Source organism: Botrytis fragariae, assembly GCF_013461495.1.
Source record: "Botrytis fragariae strain BVB16 chromosome Unknown tig00000037, whole genome shotgun sequence".
Lineage (NCBI taxonomy): Eukaryota > Fungi > Ascomycota > Leotiomycetes > Helotiales > Sclerotiniaceae > Botrytis > Botrytis fragariae.
The window spans coordinates 392-21,629 of record NW_023500990.1 but is presented as its reverse complement, the minus strand read 5'-3'; the positions used below and the strand labels follow the sequence as shown (position 1 = coordinate 21,629).

Genomic DNA, 21,238 nt, shown 5'->3' with positions numbered 1-21,238 from the left:
AAAGATAATAATTCTGATGATGTTTGGGTAAGAGTGCAAAAGTGAAGGTGTGAAATATACATCAACAAACACTGGGGTTCAGTCGCTCCTTCTATATAGTCTACCACTGACTAGTAATTGCTCTTCCTAGATTTTATGGATACCTTGGCAGGTGTGACACTTAAGTTTGGCTCCTAGAGTACGACTCTCACTTGAACTTTGTGGATTGACTTTCCACCAGCAATCATGGATGGTTCATACAATTCCGATACTAGACAGTCAAAAAACTTTTTATTACCCCAACTTGCTCCCCAATCTTGAATCTAACACAACTATAGCACCAGTAGTTATTCAGTAGAACAGTCGCCCCAGCATGGCATTTAAATCAACTCATGAAGAGATGCGCACATTGCGGAAGAAACAAGAGGAAGAAACTGCAATTCATGATAATTCCCCTCCTCGAAATCTATCATTACGCTTTTGTGAAGGATTTTGATACATTATGTACATTACGACGGGGCAAAAGACACATTATTGTATCTCAATCGAGATCATAAATTTGAATATTTAAGAATCAGATTCTTCCTCAGGCTGGGATCATCGTTAGCATGGCTCATTTCTTTCCAATGAAAGACTGTATCTCTCGCGAGCTCAAAGCATTGAGGATGCACAATCTTTTCCATAAGTTCGAATTAGATTTAGTTTATACCTGGGGACGGTTTGGGTCGACGGTGCCCTTGACCTTGGCAGTCTCGGGAGCACCTTCACCCTTTTTACTCTTGGTAGGGTCGTTGGTAATGTCGGTGGAGTGCTTTGTATCGGTGTTTGAAAGACCTTCTTGTTTGCCAGATTGAGTGTTCTTGCCTTGGGGCTCCTTTGAAGCAGCGGCCTTGGAATAGAAATGTTAACCTCGGATATAATCCTTCGACGTGTACCAACATACCTTATCCGATGGCTCTCCCTCCTTTGCTTCCGAGTTATCCTCGCCTTGCTTGATGGCAGCCTTGCTCTCTGATCGAGCTTTGTTTCCGCCCTTTGCATCAGGAATTGACTTGCGGACGTTCTTGTCAGTCTCTCCGACAGTCTCTTCGTCATCGGAAGTAGCTGGGGTGTCTTGTTCCTTAGCCTCGTCATCACTGTCGGATTCTTCGCTCTTCTCGGACTCCTTTGGCTCTTCCTTATCCTCAGTCTTTTCCTCGGTCTTCTCTTCGGTCTTCTCTTCAGACTCAGCTGGCTTGTCTTCTTCTTTCTCTTCTACCTCCTCTTCCTTCTCTTCCTCATGCTCTTCATGTGCATGGCTATCCCCGTGTCCTCCATGACCGTGAGCAGGTTCTGGTTTGTTTGAGATCAGGAACCAACATGATGGGATGGTAACGGCTACTGCTCCGGCAGCCCTAAAGTATGACGTATTAGTTCAGGAATTCTTTCAAGAATGTTAAGATCAATAAGAATAAGGTAAAACATACCAAACAGCATCACCACCCGATTTTGCCTGTCCATGACCTCCACTGGCATAAGTTCTTCTAGCGATTTGGTTGAATTGAGGGCGTGCTCGGATGTTGCGCAAGTTGCGCACAATAGCTGCTCGTGAGAATGCCATTATCGGAGGGGTAAGATTGAAAGGTAGGTATAAGTAACCTAACAAAACGTTATCAGTGACAATTTTGATGATAGATAAAGCTTGAGGAAATAGCTGTATATATCAATTGATGTGTGGGAGAAAGGATAGGAAACGTAGGTAGGTACTTTATGAGGTAATACAATATTATTGAAGGAATTGAGGTTCCGAAAAAATCCTGGCAATTTAGTAGTTGGGCAAAAGATCACGCCAGCTGAGTCTAATTGGAGCTTCTCTGGAGCAAAGCTTGGTGCAGGTGGAGCTTCCGCATTATTCTGTATCCTGAGGCAACAATTATCAGACTGACTAAGCCGATCTCCCACTTCCTATGGCTAGAACCGTCAAATACCTACGTGGGCACGTGCTAGAGCCTAGGTATGTATCAACAGACACCTACTGTACGGAATACTGTACGTACTAGCTCAACCCCCACTACTTCTTCCGTCACCTCAAGGACCCATACTATCTAGTACTTTAATAATTATCTACAGTATCAACTTTACAATCGAAACCAATACACGAGTACATTGTCACTGTCTTTACGACTTCAAATAAACCTTTCTCAACAACCATCTTGTCAAGTAAGTTAGTAATTCTTACATTCCCTAACACTTTCTTGCTTGTGGATCTTGGATATTCAAACTCGAAATAACATCCAAGAGTAATAAGCTAACTTAGCTCTACTTCCTCAAGGCTCCTCCCATTCACACCCGCACCTAAACTAGAAAAAAACAACAACAAAATAACTACGGGCGTCTCCAAAATACAAATGGTAGTTTGATATTGCCATAGCACACATTTCTCCTTCCAGCTCTCATCATTAGGCCTGCCGGTCCATAGTGAAGATGGCTTCCAGCTCAATAACCGTCAATCCGACTTCATTAACAGTTGCATCTCTGTTGCCAAAACTTCACGATGCGGATCCAGATTATAGATTCATGTCATTGAATGATCTTTTCCAGGTGTTGGAGAGTGGAAAACCGGATTTCCTCCACCACGATTACAATACAGCTGCAAAGACTGTGGATGGTGTTATTAGAACGTTGGATGATCAAAATGGAGAGGTACAAAATTTGGCCATCAAATGGTTAGTATGCCAACAATCCTCGATCTAAGTAGAATTCAATTGACTTAAAATAGCCTTGCTCCCCTTGTTGCAAAGTTACCCAGCAATATAATTGCTCCTTTAATCGAGAGACTTTCGACATTAACAACTGAAAATTCGGTTGACAACTCAATACCTGCTATGGCTCTGCGAACGGTTGTCATCACTTTACCAAGACCGATCAGTGGTGTTACCCCTTCAAAAGATGTGCTCGAAGCATATTCTGCTATTAGCAGAGTTTTGATCCCAAGATTAGTCGGACGTGTCGTTGCTCAAAAACCAAACAAAGGCCAAAACCTTCCAAACCCCCCACCAGGAATGCTTGATCCTTCCACAAATACCGAAATTGACTCCGATGCTGTTGATGTTTTGATAGAAGTCGCAAGATGCTTCGGCCCTCTTTTGCAACACACAGAAGTCGAAGCACTACAAAGTTTAGTTGTCGGTATCTTAGAGACTGAGAAAGCTAGTTCTGTCGTCAAGAAGCGGGCTGTTGTTGCAGTGTCTCTACTTGCTATGTACTTGACGGATTCCGATCTCAGTGGCTTTGTATCTCATATCATCGAGTGCCTTCGCAATCCGCATTTGACACCTGTACAGAGACGTTTATACATTACTATTCTCGGATCGATGGCTAGATCCATACCCTCGAGATTTGGTCCTTACTTGAAAACTCTTGCGCCATTTGTGCTTTCTGCGCTGAGCGAGCAAGAACTTCAAGATCAGATTGAAAACTCCGCGGAAGATGGCGAAAGTAACCCGGAGTTGGACGATGTAAGGGAATCTGCACTTGTGGCACTGGATGGCTTTCTAGCCTCTTGTGGTGCAGAAATGCGAATTCATACAGAAGAAACAATCGCAGCAGCTCTCAGATTTTTGAAGTATGATCCAAATTACAACGACGATGATGACGACGAAATGGGAGGAACTCAATCTGATGAAGATGATATGGCCGATTTCGATGATGACGATGATTTCGAGGCAGACGCTGGATTTGACGACGATGATGACGACGCAAGTTGGAAGGTTCGAAGATGTGCCGCCAAAACTCTCTATACCTTAATTTCAACTAGGGGTAGTGGTGATCTACTTGAGGATGGAACTCTATACGCCCAAGTGGCGCCAACTCTTATACAGAGGTTCAATGAACGAGAAGAGAATGTTCGCCTTGAAGTTATTGCTACCATGGCATGTCTAATTGGGAAAACTGGGGAGGGTGTTCTAGTCAACTTTTCGCCAGATGAGTCTTTAAACCATGCAAATCAAGCGCCCCCAAGTCGAAAGCGCAGAAGAGAGAGTGCCGGGTCAGCCACTTTTGACACTAAATCATTCATTTCAAGATCTGCTGGTCTGACATCACCAACTATTGAGCCGCTACCTGTTTCGGGTCCCCGAACAGACTTGGCAAGATTGACCCCTGTGATTGTAAAGAGTATTGTGAGATTATTGAAGACAAGCTCCATTCCAACGAAGCAAGCTCTCATCAACCTTTTGGATGGTATGGTTTCAGTTCAGGTGGGAGGGCTCTCAGAACACTTCGGCCAGCTTGTGGATCCTATCATAGATTCTATCAAAACATCGGGAGGTTCATCGTCTACTGCAACTACTAGTGGCGGTGCTGCCTCGGCCACTGCAAATACCCTGCGAATTGCTGCTCTCAAGTTATTGGGTGATGTTGCGCAAACTCATTCTTCGAGCGTATTACAGCCACACCTGCCTAAAATCATTCCATGTGTAGCGTCAGCTGTACATGATAGGTTTTACAAGATTTCTGGTGAGGCTGTCGGTACAGCCGAACAACTCGTAAAGGCTTTGACACCTCCGAGATCGAAGCCGGCGAAGTCAACTCAGCAAGAAGATATTTTGAAATTATATCAAGTGATAGTCGATCGTGTATCCGCTACCGATGCAGATGTTGAAGTTCGTCAACGTGCTATACATGCTCTAGGTATCATGCTTGCTCGCACAGCAAGTCCCGAGGGCTTATCGCTTCTCTCAGAAACTAACCGAAGTTCTGCTCTCACTCTGCTTAGTGATAGACTAAAGAACGAAACCACTCGCCTCGCTGCTGTAAGAGCTATCGATACTATTGCGGTCGGTTCAATTGAGGTTGGTCCAACCACTAAAGGCCAACTGCAGCCACCATGGATTCGAGATGTCTCTCTAGAGCTTGCTGCACAACTCCGAAAGGCCAACAGATCGCTTCGCGGTGCAAGTCTTGGAGCTCTGAAGAATCTCATTGTTTCTCCGGCAGCTAGAAGCTCTCTCGACGCTCCGACTGTTCAAGGCCTTATCGACGCACTTCTTCCGCTCTTAACCACAGTTGATCTTCATCTTCTAGGTCCGGCACTACTAGTACTGGCTACTTTGGTGATGGATGAAGCAAAGCTTGTTGTTACAGACCAGCTAAATCTTGCTCTTTGCGGGTTATTAACCTCGTCATTAAGTGGCGCTGTACTTGACGCTGTCCTTCTCTTGGTCGCCAATATCGGCAAGCAAGGAGTTGGTCAACCTTTGATGTCTGGTTTATTGAGAGACGTTAGTACTAGTGGGGACTCTACAGTTGTAGGAAAAGCTATCGGAACGCTTTTGGTATTCGGAGGATCCTCAGTCGGAGTTACACTTGACAACTTCTTGACCGAATTACAAAACCCCTCCTCGGATGAAGCTAGACAATGCTTAGCCTTGGCTGTTCTCGGGGAAGCTGGATTACAATTGGGGGCAAAATCGCCATTGAATCCATCCACCTTCACAGCTCATTTTAAATCCTCTTATGACAAAGTTCCTCTTGCTGCAGCAATCGCATTAGGACGCGCGGGAGCTGGAGACACACCTTTGTATCTCTCAGAGATATTGAATATGATTAAAGGTGGAGATGAATTTTTACTTCTACATTCTATCAAGGAAATACTTCAGCAAGCTGGCAACAACCCCACTGCCATCACCCAGCACACCACTACTCTCTGGGAAAGATTGCTTGCCGCTTCGCAAGCTGAGGACAACAAAGCTGTTGGCGCAGAGTGCATTGGTCGTTTGACAATGATTGATCCCAAGGCATTTATGCCACAATTAAAGGTTTGTTGTGATTGGAAGATGTTGAATTTGCATCCGCTAATGTTTTTACAGGGCTATCTCTCCGACCCAAATGCTTCAATTAGAGCTATGGTTATTCAAGCTATCCGTTATACCTTATCTGATTGTGACGACTCACTCGATTCAGTGCTAAAGATCATGTTGATTGATATGCTGAAGGTCATGCTGACTGATACCGAGTTGGAGAACCGTCGATTGGCACTGACTACATTGAATGCTGCTGCGCACAACAAAGCAGATCTCATCAACCCTAATCTCAACCAGTTACTTCCATTTGTTATGAGTGAATCGGTAATAAAGGAAGAGTTGATTCATGAGGTAATGATGGGTCCTTTCAAGCATAAGGTCGATGATGGTCTAGAGGTCCGAAAGGTAAGATACTCTTTGTAATTTTAGTGATGCATCGCTAATCTAGGTTATAGAGTGCATATGAAACTTTGTATGCTCTTATGGAGACCGCGTTCTCACGTATAAACATACTTGATTTTTACGATCGTATTATCGCCGGTTTGAAAGATGAGCACGACATCCGATCTCTCTGCAATCTGATGTTGAATAAGTTGGTCATCCTGGATCCTGATGAGACGGCTCGACGCCTCGACGCGATTGCAGATTGCTTCCGCGTTACTCTGTCGGTCAAATTGAAGGAATCAGCTGTCAAGCAAGAAATCGAGAAGCAAGATGATGCAACCAAGAGTACTCTTCGCTCAACGCTGAATCTGCATGCTCGAATTCCATCAGCGAGCACAGGCATGGGTGCGCAAAGCAGCCAACATCAGACATGGAGAACCTATTTTGAATGGGTAGAGAAGGATTTCGAAGCGCAGTTGAAATCACTGAGGGAAGAGAAAAAAGATTGAATTCTTTTTAGCGGAGCGGAGGCGTAAATTTGACTAATAATGATGATGATATGAATGATTATGAAGACGAATGTGATAAAGATAGCGACGAATGACATTGGTATTGTTACGTATATGGTTTTACAAAAGTAAAGAGGCTTGCATACAGGACTTGCAATGCATACGAAGTGAGCGAACATGAAGCAAAGGCGGTTGGTTTTAAATAGTGGAGTTCAGTATGAATCCGTTCTTAAGCTAGATAGCTCCGTGCGAATCAATTACATTCTCAAATGGCGTGCTATACATGTGTCAGATATTGTGAGTAAACAGTTGGTGCATCAAAAGAAACCACCACTTAAGGCAGAAATGAGAGGAGTTCTATCTTTCATTTCCGCTAAAAAGCCACCCAGCTGTTGCTGTAATCTACAAAGAAAGGGTTCTAAATTTACATATGTAACATTGAATAACGAACTCCTTTCTCGCTATTCAAGTATACAATAAAAGATCCATTTCTTCATAATCTTCCTTTCTTTCCCATCCCAATTTTCCACCTTTCCCTTTCGTTTTCATTGGACGTTCATTTTATACGATGCGTTTGCGTTGTATTTTTCCCCTTCCGTTTCATACACGTTATACGTCATCCCATTTTAGCCCTTCTCTACTGTCTTAATGCATTAAATGATTTACTTGATGATTCTGGTAACCAATCCAGTGGCGACGGTTCGTCCTCCCTCACGAATGTTGAAACGCTGACCAACGTCCAAAGCGCAAGGCTTCTCAATCTCACATTGCATCTCGACATTGTCACCTGGCATGACCATCTTGGAATCGGCGTCTTCAGTTCCGTCGGGGAAGTGGAGAGCAGCAGCTTCATCAGCAGTTCTGATGAAGATTTGTGGGCGGTAGTTTTGGTGGAAACCGGTGTGGCGTCCTCCTTCTTCCTTGGTGAGAACGTACATGGAGACGAGGAATTTGGTGTGGGCCTTGGTGTGTCCTGGGGCGGAAATGACCATTCCACGTCGGACATCTTCACGCTTGATACCACGGAGCAAAAGACCGGAGTTGTCTCCTGCACGGGATTCGTCGCAGGACTTCTTGAAAGTCTCGATATCAGTGACCTTGGTCTTGATGACTTGGTCTCCCTTTCCAACAATCTCGACTTCGGAATCCTTCTTGAGGACACCACGTTCGACACGACCAGAGGCGACAGTTCCACGACCTGGGATGGAGAAAACATCCTCAACGGACATAAGGAAAGGCTTGTCGAGGTCACGTTGTGGGGTTGGGATCCAGGTATCAACTGCGTTCATCAACTCGTCGATCTTCTCGGTTCCAATTTCCGGTCTGCGGCCCTCGAGTGCGCAAAGGGCAGATCCAAGAATGATAGGTGTCTCTTCTCCTTCAAATCCGTATGTGCTGAGGAGATCACGCATCTCCATCTCGACCAACTCCAACATCTCAGGGTCCTCAAGAGCATCGACCTTGTTGACGAAAACGACAATCTTTTGAACACCGACTTGACGGGCAAGCAAAAGATGCTCACGGGTTTGAGGCATTTGTCCGTCAGAAGCAGCAACGACAATAACAGCTCCATCCATGTTGGCAGCTCCAGTAATCATGTTCTTGATGTAATCTGCGTGACCGGGACAGTCGACGTGGGAGTAGTGGCGGGCTTCAGTGGCATATTCGATGTGGGCAGTCGAGATGGTAATACCACGCTTTCGCTCTTCGGGAGCCTTGTCAATGGCACCGTAATCGAGGAAACTGGCCATTCCCTTCTCTGCTTGTCTCTTGGTAATAGCGGCAGTCAATGTGGTCTATACAATCATGATCTAATTAGCATTTATTTGCCTCTGCGGGGCTTTCGAGATTGATATGATGTACCTTTCCGTGATCGACGTGACCAATTGTACCTATAGAAGATTAGCAAACGCCCGGTGGCATACATATAGAAACAGACGCCATACCAATATTAACATGCGGCTTCGAGCGCTCGAAAGCGGTAGCATATGAGCGAGCAGCATTGATCACAGCAGCTCCATTTTGTCTTCTCAAAGCATGCTGTAAAGGACTGACAGCATTACCCTGACGCAGCGCAGATCGTGCTGTCTGGAAGAAAGGAGTAATTGATCTCGCAAACGCCGGCATTTTGAATGTGAGATTTAGAGGAAAGAAAGAAAAAAGAGTGTTTTGAGTGGGATTTACAAACACTGGTGCCACTGACAATATTTTGGTTCCATCTCGAAATATTTTTGGACCATCTAGGTCGCCGTAGTGGAGTGTGAAGTTGGTCTGTGCGAGGATCTAAAATGACTTCAGTACTACAAACATGAATGAACAAAGCTACCTAGATAGATATAGAGTAACATGGTTTAGAAGTTTATTCTAATTTGAACAATATATACAATGGACTTCTGTCTTCTGTTCCTACCTCTTCCTTCCTATTTGCTTGATAATGACAACCCTCAAGAACCTCACTCTATAAATACATACGTGACATTACATCAAGTTTCCACCAATTATGAGATTCGGATTAGTGGTTGCAGATCCACTCCGCACATAGCTTTTCAATATCTGGATTGTTGTTGAGATCGAAAAGACACCAAGAATTCGGGCGTGCAATAGTTATTCAGGCAGTTCTACTAAAATAAACGAAGGGCGAGCTGCTCTTCAACCAGCATCTATATGCCTATCCCACCGAACTCCCAACTCCCGCTATGCTAATATATCAATATATGCTAAATCACAAGGCAATGCCAAATCTTCTGAACTCCCTCGCACCCCAAAGATCAATTTGGTAAAAGCGTCCCGGATACCACCCCATGCATCTAATCGCTCCAATTCTGCTGCCTCTACCTCGTTTGCTACAAGAGCACTTGGTTGATATTCGTGCCATGGCCATTCATCGGCGGGGCACTTTTCCCACTCCTCATCAAGCAAATCTGATCCCTCTCCTCTGAACCTAGGAGCATCGGGCACTTTTCCCTCACGAAAGTACGCCCTGACTTTCTCAATGGTACATCTGGATTTCACAGCTATAGTGCAATGTCCTTCGGATTCTTGTTCAAAGAAGCCCGCGTCCACGAACTTTGTGGCCATCTTTACTCCTGCGAATAATGGTGTAACAGGGTCTGCCCTGTTGCTAATATAAAGCAGTGGAAATGCAGTTTTGATTGGCTTCTGCCTATGTGCTGGATGGTCATCCCATCGCATGGGGGATCAATACTTTGGATATCATATCCAGAACATTGTATCATGAGCGACATCCATGCATCCGCAAATACTGATTGGGCTTCCATGTCTTCGAACATGCTCTCAATCTCAGAGTATGTGTGGTTGAGCTATGAAAACAAGTTAGAACTCCAAAAATAATTCGTGCAGTAATATGCTTACTGGGTACTTCTTGTCACTGCAAAGAATGACTCTTTGCGCATCATCGTAATAACTCCACTTTGGCAGAGAATGGTTACAAACGAGCTCGAGATCGTACGACGGAGGTGTTGGAACAAGCTCAAACCAACCTTCGAGATTGCGTTCCAGGGCATCAAGCAATTCAGCGGCAGCTCGGAAACCGTACAGGGGAGCGTAGAGCGTCAGGAAAATTTGATATTTGACGTCTGAATAGGTCACGAGAAAGGGTGCTAGGATGTCCTTTGAAACAACAGGTATCGGGTTCTCTTTCAGTCTCTCCATAAAAGACTCAAACCTCTCCTCGATATCTTTTACCTTGTCATTCTCCCTGTAGAATTGACACGCAGACTTCGCCTCGTGGCAGTATTTGAAAAAAGACGACCACACCTTGTCCGCATCTCGTTGACTCTCGAGCCACTGCAAAATTGAGGAGTCAGTATCGCTTATCACAGAATGGCTTCTGAAGCAGAATGAGAGAAAGCGAGGTATAGAATTTATATCAGGATCCCAAAAAGTACACGTCATAAAACATAAAAGTGAAATTTGAGATCAGGGATCAGGATCAGATAGTAAAAGCAAAAGATTGTAGTGACCGGTTGAACTTACAATAGGAGCAACATAATGATCAGCATCGACAACACCATCCAGGACAAGTCGGCCTACTCTATCCGGGAACATTGCTGCGAAGGTAGATCCAAGAAGTGTCTAGAGAATTCAGTAATTATCACGAGACGGTTGAAAATACATACCCCGTAACTGAAACCCCAATACACTAATTTACCCTTTGTTTCTAGATATGCATCTTCGAATTCATTTTCTGGCTCTCTTTCATTAGGAAGATCAGTATCGGCAATATCAGAGTATGCCGATTCTTCTTTTATACTCGAGGTCCAATCATCCCACGCATCTATGATACTAATCATATCTCTTGCAACACTTGGTGTTCCCGCATGTCGAAAAATACTGGTTTGTCCACTCAGAGAATCCTTCTCCGCGCACAATTTGCCATAGCTTTTGCACGTGCGTTAAGATGTCTCAATGCTGTTGAACTCGTATTAGCCAGACCGATTGCTTGGCCCGCGGTGTTGAAGAGTAGCCTGTGGTAATCTCCTCGTGCCTGATCATCTCCCACTCCATCGTATGTCCCTCCATACGAGAAACAATCGGCTCGTGGTGTCGTTGCTCCAATACCTCGAGGATCAAATCCAATCACATCTTGATCGCCACCAACAATATTTTGAATCAACGATCCAGCTGCTAAACCAAACAATGTACCAGAGCCTCCGGGGCCACCTGGATTCAGGAGTAACGGCGATTCAGAGAATTTATCTCCGGTATGGTTCCAGGTATTAGAATTAACGCAATATGTACTTTAGGGTTATCATCCGATTCATTAAGAGGCCGATGATAGTCCATAGAACTGTGAGTCTTGCACATTTGAACCTCGATCCAGGAACGTCAAAACATGGGTACCATTTAAGTTTTTCACTCGGTATTATCTGTAAACATGTCAGATACCTGAGTCCGTAAACCACGAGAGGAAATTCTAGACCTCATCAAACTCATAGTACTTGTTCCCACGAATATCAGATATTGGTTCCTCAGACCAAACTAAATCTGATATGACAACCCATGTCCACCAGACAAACAAAATGGTAGCAATAGTAAGGCCTGGCCATTTCGAGGGAACTCTAATAACCTTCACGTTCTCAACTCGTCTAATGGTTTTAGGAAGAAGACTTCTTCTTTCCTCCACCTTGGGATCATCAACATCGAAATCTTGAAACGTCTTCATTGTAGACTCCTGTAAACTAGCTGGTTCATCGAAACGAGAATTCGCTAGGAAATCAAACACCAGTAAAAGTCTGTATCGTATTTGTCGATTTGGAAACGCAATAACTTCAAGAGAAGGCGTGAGGATGAACAAGACGGCTTGAAATGGAAGTAAAAGGAAAGTGTATGTCTAAAGCAGTACAGTTTCAGGCAGTCGGGGCTCGGGGTAAGCGCACAGGTCTCATGAGGAATTACAAAGTTCGAGCACGTAATAGATCGGATGAGTTGTATCCAATAATAATCCTGGCGATGTTTCGTTTGTATCCATCAGCTGGCGCGTTTGATCTCCCTCCTACGGGTAACAGAAGGTGGGGGCTTAATGGTACGTGCGCCGCATATCCATCAGGATCAGGTGATTTAAAGGTTGTGGAGGAAGGCGCTGAGCACAACAAGCATTCATATATGCTAGAACACTATCGACGGCTTAACAAACTTGGGTCATGTTTGACGCGCAACAAAATGCCACGACTCTGGAAATATTAACACTCGGATCATCAAGATGAACAGTCTGAATAGTGAATATGTGTTGGCCTGTAAACACACAATTCTCCAGATGATATGTCTGTACAATCTTGCGAAGAGAAAGAGTAAATTAATTGATGGCCCGGTAATATAGGAAGTTGAGTTTATCGATGGATTGAGTTTTTGGCACAAACGAAAGTAGCGTTGACGATGAAGTTGGATATTGTCTACAGGAAAGTGAGAAGCGCCTTCGTATGCATACCTAGGATTGTAAACTCCGGCATTCCGGTTGCAGGCGTTGTCCTGGCATGCGCGTACCAGATCTCCCTCCAGGTACACACCAACTTCATGGCGCATGGTCAATTGAGACTTGGGGTATTTCGAAAGGCAACGATACAACTGCATCGAAAACGCTGAGAGTGACACGGCGTCCTTAGCTGCAACCGACGAACGATTTCCCGTTGTCAAACTAATCGTGCAGTGAGTTTCTAGATATTAATGTAGCAATGTTGCCTCTGCGATGACACGCATAGATGTACGACATGTAGCGCTTGTTGAAGCGCACTTGTGACATCACTTACATGGATAACAAGCCACACAAAACACAAAGTACGGCTCGAAGTTTGATAGTATATAAATAGATGACGGTTAAATGACACTGTTGCTCTATGTTGTACTTCCAGCAAATGACGGAGCTTTTGCTTCCCGTCTTCAATATGCATAAGGTCACCAGGCTAGTATCAAATCACTGATTGTAACACCTTTACAATTACAATACAGGCCTTCCTTCGGAATATGCATCAACCACGGCCGTGGGATTCACTTAATCGAGATAGGTGTGAACACTCAGAATGTCGCTATCTGTTAATAACTTTGGCATCGTGATGCTCAAAATTTCGTCGTCACCAACCTGAAGCGTTTGTCTGAGTCTATACCCTCATTGCGACCATCTTATGTGTTTGAGAGACTCAGACCACACCATATCAACGCTGTCAAGGCATGCCTTACTGCAAAGTGTAGAGTTATAGCAGCATATGTGGACTTACATGGACTTTCCAGTCTGCGGTCTCTCGCATTTGTATTAAGAGAATGAGCTTGAATCTACATCTCACACGCGTGTCATCCTTTCCAGCCCCCCCAATGGCTTTGGCATCATATATAGCAAGTCTGCTATGTGCAAACTAGATCTGCGTTGTTTTCATGCATTTGCAATGCAGTTTGCTAGAGATTGAGGGGTACCCGAGAAAATATATTACGCTCGTACTTCCACGCACATCCGATGTGGTACAGCAGCGATAGAGGCAATCGCAAAATTGTATTCCATCAGAAGAATGTTCGACACGCCAGAGATCGTCATTTCATGTCGGTGAAATGCATGCACTTCAGGGCTGGCGCTGATCTACCTTGAAACTAGTCATAGCTTAGCGAATATCCCTATCTTCATTCCGTCCACACTTCTCGTAATATCCAACTTCATCTGTCAAGATGTATCATCACTGTGCAAGTTACATAATTTATGATTGCGAGTCGTGCATATGAAGTGGTTTGCCATGTGGCCTTTTGCGCTTCGTTGTTCTGGAAGCCCTTGGTTCCAATCGTAACTAATTCACTAACTAGCTAGGAGGGTGAATTTTAGGGACATTGTCCAACTTAGTCAGTCGCATATTGATGTCCGTATTTTTATATGCCTTTCATACTTCTAAAATTCAGGTAAATTGTTTCTCCTATGGAACCACCCGAAATGCATGAAGATCTTGGGCACCACGTTCTATGTCGGCGTCTCAATGCTTGATGGACTCTTTATTCATCATCGTATGGCAACTTGAAGTGAAAAACATTGTTTCTATCGACACTCTACCGTTTAATCTTGTCAATCTAGTTTGTGAGTTTTGATGTTCCAATATCTCCTTTGGAAGACGTACAATCAAGTGACAGAGGTGCCGTACAAGGAAGTTGCGAAGTCTTAATATTCTACCGTACACACAAGGAAGGCACGAGGTCTCGACATTTTCAAATGCGGTCGTTAACTCTACAGTTTACAATCAATCATGAACAAATGCACATAAAAACAAACACAAGTGCTCATCCTTCAACATCTAAGTTGCTACCAACACCCAGCATCCAACACCTAGAAATAATCAGAAAATATTATCACCCAAATGTTCCTTCGGCTATCATCGACGAGTCCAACTTCCTTTCAGCAGTTGTTGGCGAAGCCAAGGCTGCTCCTTCTAGCCATGTCCACTGGCGCCAGGAAAAGGGGAATTTCCTTCTGTCGAGTACTACGATCATCTTGCTAGAACCTATGAGGGTGCTTTTTCCCACGACATCGGTCTCCGAGTATTCATTGAAAGAACCCTTCTGGAACTACCCAACAACTCAAAAGTTCTCGATATTGGCTGTGGAACTGGCAAGCCAGTCTCATACACGATGGCAGCCCATGGTCATAATGTTCATGGTCTCGACCTATCCGGCGCCATGGTCGATCTATCCATGAAATGCGTTCCCACGGCTCATTCACACAAGCGGACATGTTGTATCATACCCCTCAATTCCAGAACAACACTCCTGACTTTGACGTCATCTTTACCATCTTCTCGCTCTTCTGCTTGTCTCGCGAAGAGATGACTACAATGGCCTCAAAGATGTTCAGTTGGTTAAAACCAAACGGACTCTTGTGTATCGGCACCATCTGCGCCGAAGACTTCAGAACAACACCTTCGATGTATGATGCGGATGGATTGTGCGCCACGGGTGTTGAAATGATGTTCATGGGATCAAAGTGTTCTTCCATGACAGCATTCACAAAGCAGGGTTGGAAAGGCCTGATTGAGGCCGCTGGTTTTGAGATAATTCACACGAAGAGTGATTTATTCACGCCACGGCCCAGTGCAGGCATTGCTTCCGATGATGAGATGCATTATTATATTATGGCAAGGAAGATCTAAGAGGATCAGTCTTCTTAAGTTTAGTCTAGAGTTTATTAATTGAGCTGAGCTTGCGCATTCACACTGATATCTCATTCTCCATTTTGTAGTGATACTTCCACCAAAAACTGCGTGCATGCACCGATCTATATTGCGCCAGTCTAAATACGAGAGTTAACAATAAACTCTACTAGCTCTAATTTTGCCCCACGTCATTCACCACCCAATATTCACTCTCAAAATTCCCCCCTCATTTTTCCCTCATCAAACAAGTGGGTCCACCACCTCATCGTCGCTCAATCTCCAACCTCTCCCCGCCCCTCAAAAAATCAAAAATCGAACCCCAGAAACCTAAGATCATCACCACCCAAAAAAAATGGCAAAACAACAGGGTGGCCAGCCCCATCATCCCAGCTTCTCACGCGCGTGAGTTCTGTGGCCATATCCTGTTTAGCGCATTCAAGCCAGTCAATTCGACGACCTCCGAGCCACCAGAAGCCATCTCCTTGCTAACTCCGCTAAACGAATACATATTGGTTGAAGATGATGCTGGGTATTGGGATATATGTTGATAGCAAAGGTGAGCAGATATAAATATGATATTGGGAGACTCATTGCGCCTTTGTACTAAAGATTTCTGCGACGTATATTTTCCTGCTTATCGGCTCAAGACGTCACATTCAAGTAGAGGATGTAGCATGTGTCAATTCGGATGATGTCTTTGAAACCCTATAGCAAACAAGCTCGCCACAAAGAAAAGATATAAAATGCGCATAAAATCGGAGATATTAAACTTGGGCTGTGAAGATGTTGTGCAACGAGTATCTCGAAATAGAAAAAATCGACTCTTGATAGAAAAAGCGGACAGCGATCTCGTCTGTACAATAAAAGCAAATATCAACCCAAAAATCATTGTTATCATTAGGAGCCAGGAAGAGACCCAAATCAAGTTTGCCGAATTGCGCAAAACACCACGAATCTCCGCTTTCCCGAACCATTTCCAACCTCCGTAGCCATACCGGTGCTGTACCCGATTTATCCCTATGATCTCAAATCTAACATCTTGCCCAAACCCAATTTCCAATCTCCCACCTTGACTACCTTCTTTTCAAGACAATCCTCTCCAAACCCAAAATTAGGTTGGTCATGATACTCATCTCCACCACGAACAACTCAATTTCCACACCATCTGTTTCCGTTCCTACTTTTTGCAAGTTGTCTGCGAAGGCTTTCACATCGTCGACAAAGGCTTCGTCTTCACCAGCTACGATTAGAATTGATGACACGACGGTGGGAAGACGTGACCACCATGATGAGGAAGCATAGAGTGGTTCAATGTAGTTATCTGATGGAGCAGAAGCCTGATAATCGCCTGCCCACTTTTGGTCGTTAGATTTAGGTTAGCCAAGTGATATCGGAATCAATTGGGCAATGAGGTCAAGATGAGGTTGAGAAAATTTGAAGGAAGTGCAATTTAAGAACGGAAACTTACAATTTTGACAGAGGTGGGGTGAATTAGATCCTTATACTTATTTGCCTCGTATGATTGAGAGCCGGTGGCAAATGTAACCCAAGTGCTAAGAGCACAGCTCCATCCAGTGGTTTTGAGAGACGAACTCGAGAATACTGTCATTTGGATGGCCATGCATGATGTGAGACAGCAGAGCGAGGACAAGATTTGCGCCTGCAGAGTCGCCAGCTAAGATTATGGAGGATGGAGCGTAGCTGAAAGATTGGAGATATGCCAGTTAGTCTTGGGAACTTATGATGGTGAAACTTGAGCATTTCCAATAGTCCAAACAGCAATTCATTCAAGATTTCAGCTTTGAGATTCTGAAGATACTATCATCGATGTCATAGATTCATTATTCCAAATCAATTTGATTGTCAGAACTATTTCAATGCTTAAAGGGATTAAATATTCCCAAGGTTTTGATTTTTGGGACGCAATCCGGACTATTGGACACCCAGTTTCAGAAAATTAAAAGGTAGACTTACTTCAAAGTTTGAACGACATGATTCAGCAACGCGGCAGCTTGTTCCAATGCCGAGGATAGACCCTACTTGGGGAAAGATCTATATGCATTTATCAGTATTACGTACCAATACTCAAATTACATGTAGATATAAGGTAAAATAGCATACCATAAGATAGGAACAATACCGCCAGACTCTTTCCCTCATTCTCCGCACCATCCACAAGCCTAAACATATATTCGACGGCTTCGGGGCTTGCAGGAAGTGCAAACCCACCTCCTAATAGACACGAACGATTCAGATCTTGTATGCGACGCAATGAGAAGAAATTTGGACAAACCATGGAAATTGAGAATTATTTTCTTCGCTCCTTTTTTGCCTATCCAGTGCGCCTGCGTTCCATCCTCCAAAGTCTCGCTCAAGGGTTCTACACCCCGCTGTTTGCAGACGGTTTCGTATGCATGATCTGTGTTTGGATTGACATATCTTATTCATTAGCATGTGATGCCAAGCTTCTACCCTCACTATTCATTATGGCAACTCGATAGCGAACTGAAATAAAGACCACCAAAGAACTTAAAACAAGGTGTTCTAGTGAACACCTCATGTAAGTCCGCAATTTCCCCAGCCATCTTCAAAGACAACTCACAAAATTTGCCTAGGACTCATTCTCCTACACATAGTCCTCACAGCTGTAAGAAGGACATATCTTTTGTAACTTCCCCTCTTCTCATTTCTCGTACGCCATATACCAGTCAGGAGACTGAAAAATGTGTTTCCTACTATTTCGGGTTTCTTTGATTAGTCCAAGTTTAGAATGTTCTGGTACATAAGAAAGGAAGCATTCGAGAAAATGAAGGGGTTGCATACAGATACTTGTGTATGCTAGCACAACATCCAGTTTCTCGGCAATAGATAAACTATCAGCCAATTTTTTCTGCGAAATACTTGAGGAGGACATTTTGGGATAAACTTTGTCGAGTATTTGAGAGACAAGATTAACGAGATGAGAAGAAACGAAACAAGATTTGTTCAAGAAAGACTAGCGATGAGCTAAGCAACTCTTCAGCTGAACATCCCCCGCATCCATGTACTACATCACCAGGATCGCTCCTGCTGCATATAGTTAGTTGCATGGGCTGTAGCTGGCATCCGAGCGGAATGGCGGCTGCAATGTAACCCTCAAATAGTTATTGAACAATGAGAGTAGAACAAATGATAAGCATAGGGTAAACAATAAAACCAGGATAAACAATAAGAACAGGACAAACAACTAGAACAGGATGAATGACTGGAATAAATTGAATGACGAACAAAACCTAGTATAGGAAACAACATATCCAGTATACAAAACCTTCCGCAAAACTTCCACACGGTGATTTTCCGGCGGGCCATGAAACATTGTCTTTCCGTGTAGATAAAAATATTGTATTTGGGTATCATTGCTCTCTTTTAATTCAACTCAGCTTTTTCATGCCCCTCTTTCGCTTTCCACCAACTTCCCTTCCTTCCTCAATTTCTAACATAGCTTCACGTTTCTTCTCTCCTACTAACTTCAGCGATTCTCTGATTACTCTCGTTTCCAGATTTACGCCATCTTCGGCCCAAGCTTCCATCTGTCTTCCTACTCTACTCTCAATGGCCTGTATCAACTGTACATCTCTTTGGCCTACGAATGAAACGGCTTCTCCTTTTCTTCCAGCTCTGGCTGTACGACCAACTCGATGAATATAGTCATCTGGATCTCTAGGAATATCGTAGTTAATTACTAAACCCACCTCTGGAATATCAAGACCACGAGCAGCTACATCAGTCGCGACTAGAATTCTGGCCGCAGAGGCACGGAATCGACCCAAATTATCAATTCTTTGTCTTTGTGGAAGTTTAGAATGGAGGGCCGTGACTCGATGATCTAGAAGTCGCAATAAGTGGGTAAGGTAATCGGCAGTAGCGGTTCGATTGCAAAAGATAACGATAGATTTTGGTAGATTTTCTCAGTAAGTAGGAACATGTGCAGATAGTGTTCTCGATGTGTTACCGGTACCTGCAGATGCGATTGAAGGTGGAATTGCCAAAGCCTGTGTATCCACTTCGCAAACAAAAACTGGAAGCTTTCCTGGTGTGCGAGGCATGTCCTTCAAAGCTCGCACTTCTGGAGTGACTGTAGCCGTGAACAATAAGGTTTGTCGTTTGGCGGGAGGTGGAAGGATAGATAGACATTCTTCAACATCTGGTAGCATACTTCCTGCGCTACCGGATGCAAGTAATCGATCCGCTTCATCAAGAACCACCATGCGCACCCTACGTAAAGCACCGATTGTGTCTTCGCCCGAGGTTCGAATATGATCTGCCAATCTACCAGGGGTTGCGATAACAATATGTGGTCGTTGAGCAAGGGCCGTTGCCTGGGGTCGCATGTCCGAGCCTCCCGTTATCAGGACAGCCTTGAGAGATTGGGGAGATGAGATCGCTTTGAATTGCTCGTAAATTTGTAATGCCAATTCTCTAAAAAAAGTGATGTCAGCCAGATGATACCATATTCAACACGGCAAGGTCTTACCTCGTGGGAGTAAGCACTAAAGCAAAGATCCCGAAAGGATCTTCAGCCCATTTTTGTAGGATTGGAACAGCAAATGCCACTGTTTTTCCAGAACCTGTGCGACTACCTCCTATACAGTCTCTTCCCTTTAATATTTCTGGTATGCAGCCCTTTTGAATTCCTGTAGGCCGCTTGATAGCCATAGATCCCAGCGATCCCACCAACCATGGCTTCACATCCAAGGCAGCAAAAGTGGTTTGCGCATCTGTAGGAGCCAATATTGCGCCATTGCTAACATTTTTGGCATCGAGAGAATTTTTTTGCGATTTAACCTTCACCGCGAAGGAACAGATGTGGTAGCAATCAAGGGGATATCTTTTGCGTTGGCTCCTGGGGGGATGTTTTACGCCGTTTCCGTGAAGCTTGACTGTCTAAAGAATCTGAATCTGAATCTGAATCGGATTGCGAAATGTCATCCTGCTCATCTTGTTCGTCATCGGATGAGGAATTGTGATTTGACTGTGGAGATAACCCGGGCGCTTCAATTGAAACTCGATCGACGTTCTTGAATCCTTGTATGGATTTTTTGGAAGGCATTTTGGGTGGTCCACGTCGTTTTTGATGTTTTGAAAAAATTAGAGGAAATTATTTTTTTCCCTTACTTCATGGCTCGCTCACTACCATTTGCTGACTGTGCTATGGTACCTGCCAAATTCGCGCGCGCTAAAAAGCTTGGCGGGGTTCATCGTCTCTCTCAGAGTTTCTGGATTGGGACAAGGAGGTCAACCAATAGGATTATCTGGATTGATATTTACATGGGCAGGTAAGTTTATGGTTTTGTACTACGAATTATAATTGTCTACAGTACAAGCATCAATAATATCCTTTCTCCATAGAAATGGAAATAGAAATCACTCATGCAAGATTCTCTATAAAAATAGCTCGGTTATCCTTTTCATTCTTGAAGAATTGCTTTAGTGAGTGATCAGAGGAACAAAGAAAGCGATTCTTTCTTTAGTTACAATTAGATTGATTCTGACTCCCGTCTCTAGAGCCAGCTATGATTTTCTCATATACGAAGTGGTGTATCTCGTGCCAGACAAGAAGATACGGGGAAGGGGAATTCCAGGAACCGGCAGTTTGGGCGGCTTACTACATACGATCCAACTACTCCGTAAACAGAACATTAACAGCCTATGAATTGGTTCATGACCTACTTGGCTCGGAAAAATCTAATAAGTCAACATGTACAACTATTCAGTTATCCATTATCTGATCATATTGAATAACGAGAAGCGAGATAGCACTGTAGAATTACGAAGTACTCCTTTTAATGAAGATGCGAAGCGACTCGCGGAGCTTCTTCATTGCATATGTCCGGTACCGAAAATACTCTTGATGTTAATCTAATATGCAAATAGATACATAAGAGTGCTTCTGAAAATCGGCGCTCTC

General features: G+C 44.0%; 7 protein-coding genes across 7 annotated transcripts; 2 read left to right on the top strand and 5 right to left on the bottom strand.

Annotated features, from left to right (window-relative positions):
• Positions 1–546: 546 nt before the first annotated feature.
• On the bottom strand, positions 547–1,579 carry Bfra_011346 (uncharacterized protein; the record flags this gene model as incomplete). The annotated part of the gene is made up of 4 exons (XM_037341673.1): positions 547–570; positions 689–868; positions 923–1,373; positions 1,446–1,579. The coding sequence occupies 4 exons, from the start codon at positions 1,577–1,579 to the stop codon at positions 547–549; spliced, it is 789 nt and encodes a 262-aa protein (XP_037194530.1).
• An 863-nt stretch (positions 1,580–2,442) lies between these two features.
• Bfra_011345 (putative cullin binding protein) lies at positions 2,443–6,655 on the top strand (the record flags this gene model as incomplete). The annotated part of the gene is made up of 4 exons (XM_037341672.1): positions 2,443–2,684; positions 2,738–5,777; positions 5,829–6,167; positions 6,218–6,655. 4 exons carry the CDS (start codon positions 2,443–2,445, stop codon positions 6,653–6,655), a joined length of 4,059 nt encoding a protein of 1,352 aa, XP_037194529.1.
• Positions 6,656–7,317: 662 nt separating this feature from the next.
• Positions 7,318–8,782, bottom strand: Bfra_011344 (putative elongation factor tu protein; the record flags this gene model as incomplete). Its single annotated transcript, XM_037341671.1, has 3 exons — positions 7,318–8,451; positions 8,519–8,547; positions 8,602–8,782. 3 exons carry the CDS (start codon positions 8,780–8,782, stop codon positions 7,318–7,320), a joined length of 1,344 nt encoding a protein of 447 aa, XP_037194528.1.
• A 567-nt stretch (positions 8,783–9,349) lies between these two features.
• Positions 9,350–11,840, bottom strand: Bfra_011343 (putative alpha beta-hydrolase protein; the record flags this gene model as incomplete). Its single annotated transcript, XM_037341670.1, has 8 exons — positions 9,350–9,765; positions 9,861–9,975; positions 10,028–10,462; positions 10,652–10,750; positions 10,795–10,952; positions 11,045–11,415; positions 11,489–11,544; positions 11,598–11,840. 8 exons carry the CDS (start codon positions 11,838–11,840, stop codon positions 9,350–9,352), a joined length of 1,893 nt encoding a protein of 630 aa, XP_037194527.1.
• A 2,556-nt stretch (positions 11,841–14,396) lies between these two features.
• Positions 14,397–15,288, top strand: Bfra_011342 (putative 2-heptaprenyl naphthoquinone protein; the record flags this gene model as incomplete). The annotated part of the gene is made up of 3 exons (XM_037341669.1): positions 14,397–14,579; positions 14,621–14,842; positions 14,899–15,288. 3 exons carry the CDS (start codon positions 14,397–14,399, stop codon positions 15,286–15,288), a joined length of 795 nt encoding a protein of 264 aa, XP_037194526.1.
• A 1,076-nt stretch (positions 15,289–16,364) lies between these two features.
• Positions 16,365–18,205, bottom strand: Bfra_011341 (putative alpha beta hydrolase fold protein; the record flags this gene model as incomplete). Its single annotated transcript, XM_037341668.1, has 7 exons — positions 16,365–16,646; positions 16,760–16,966; positions 17,296–17,327; positions 17,413–17,523; positions 17,585–17,710; positions 17,922–18,026; positions 18,115–18,205. The coding sequence occupies 7 exons, from the start codon at positions 18,203–18,205 to the stop codon at positions 16,365–16,367; spliced, it is 954 nt and encodes a 317-aa protein (XP_037194525.1).
• Positions 18,206–18,701: 496 nt separating this feature from the next.
• On the bottom strand, positions 18,702–20,380 carry Bfra_011340ca (putative atp-dependent rna helicase dbp8 protein; the record flags this gene model as incomplete). The annotated part of the gene is made up of 4 exons (XM_037341667.1): positions 18,702–19,156; positions 19,283–19,749; positions 19,805–20,048; positions 20,191–20,380. 4 exons carry the CDS (start codon positions 20,378–20,380, stop codon positions 18,702–18,704), a joined length of 1,356 nt encoding a protein of 451 aa, XP_037194524.1.
• Between the last annotated feature and the right edge of the window lie 858 nt (positions 20,381–21,238).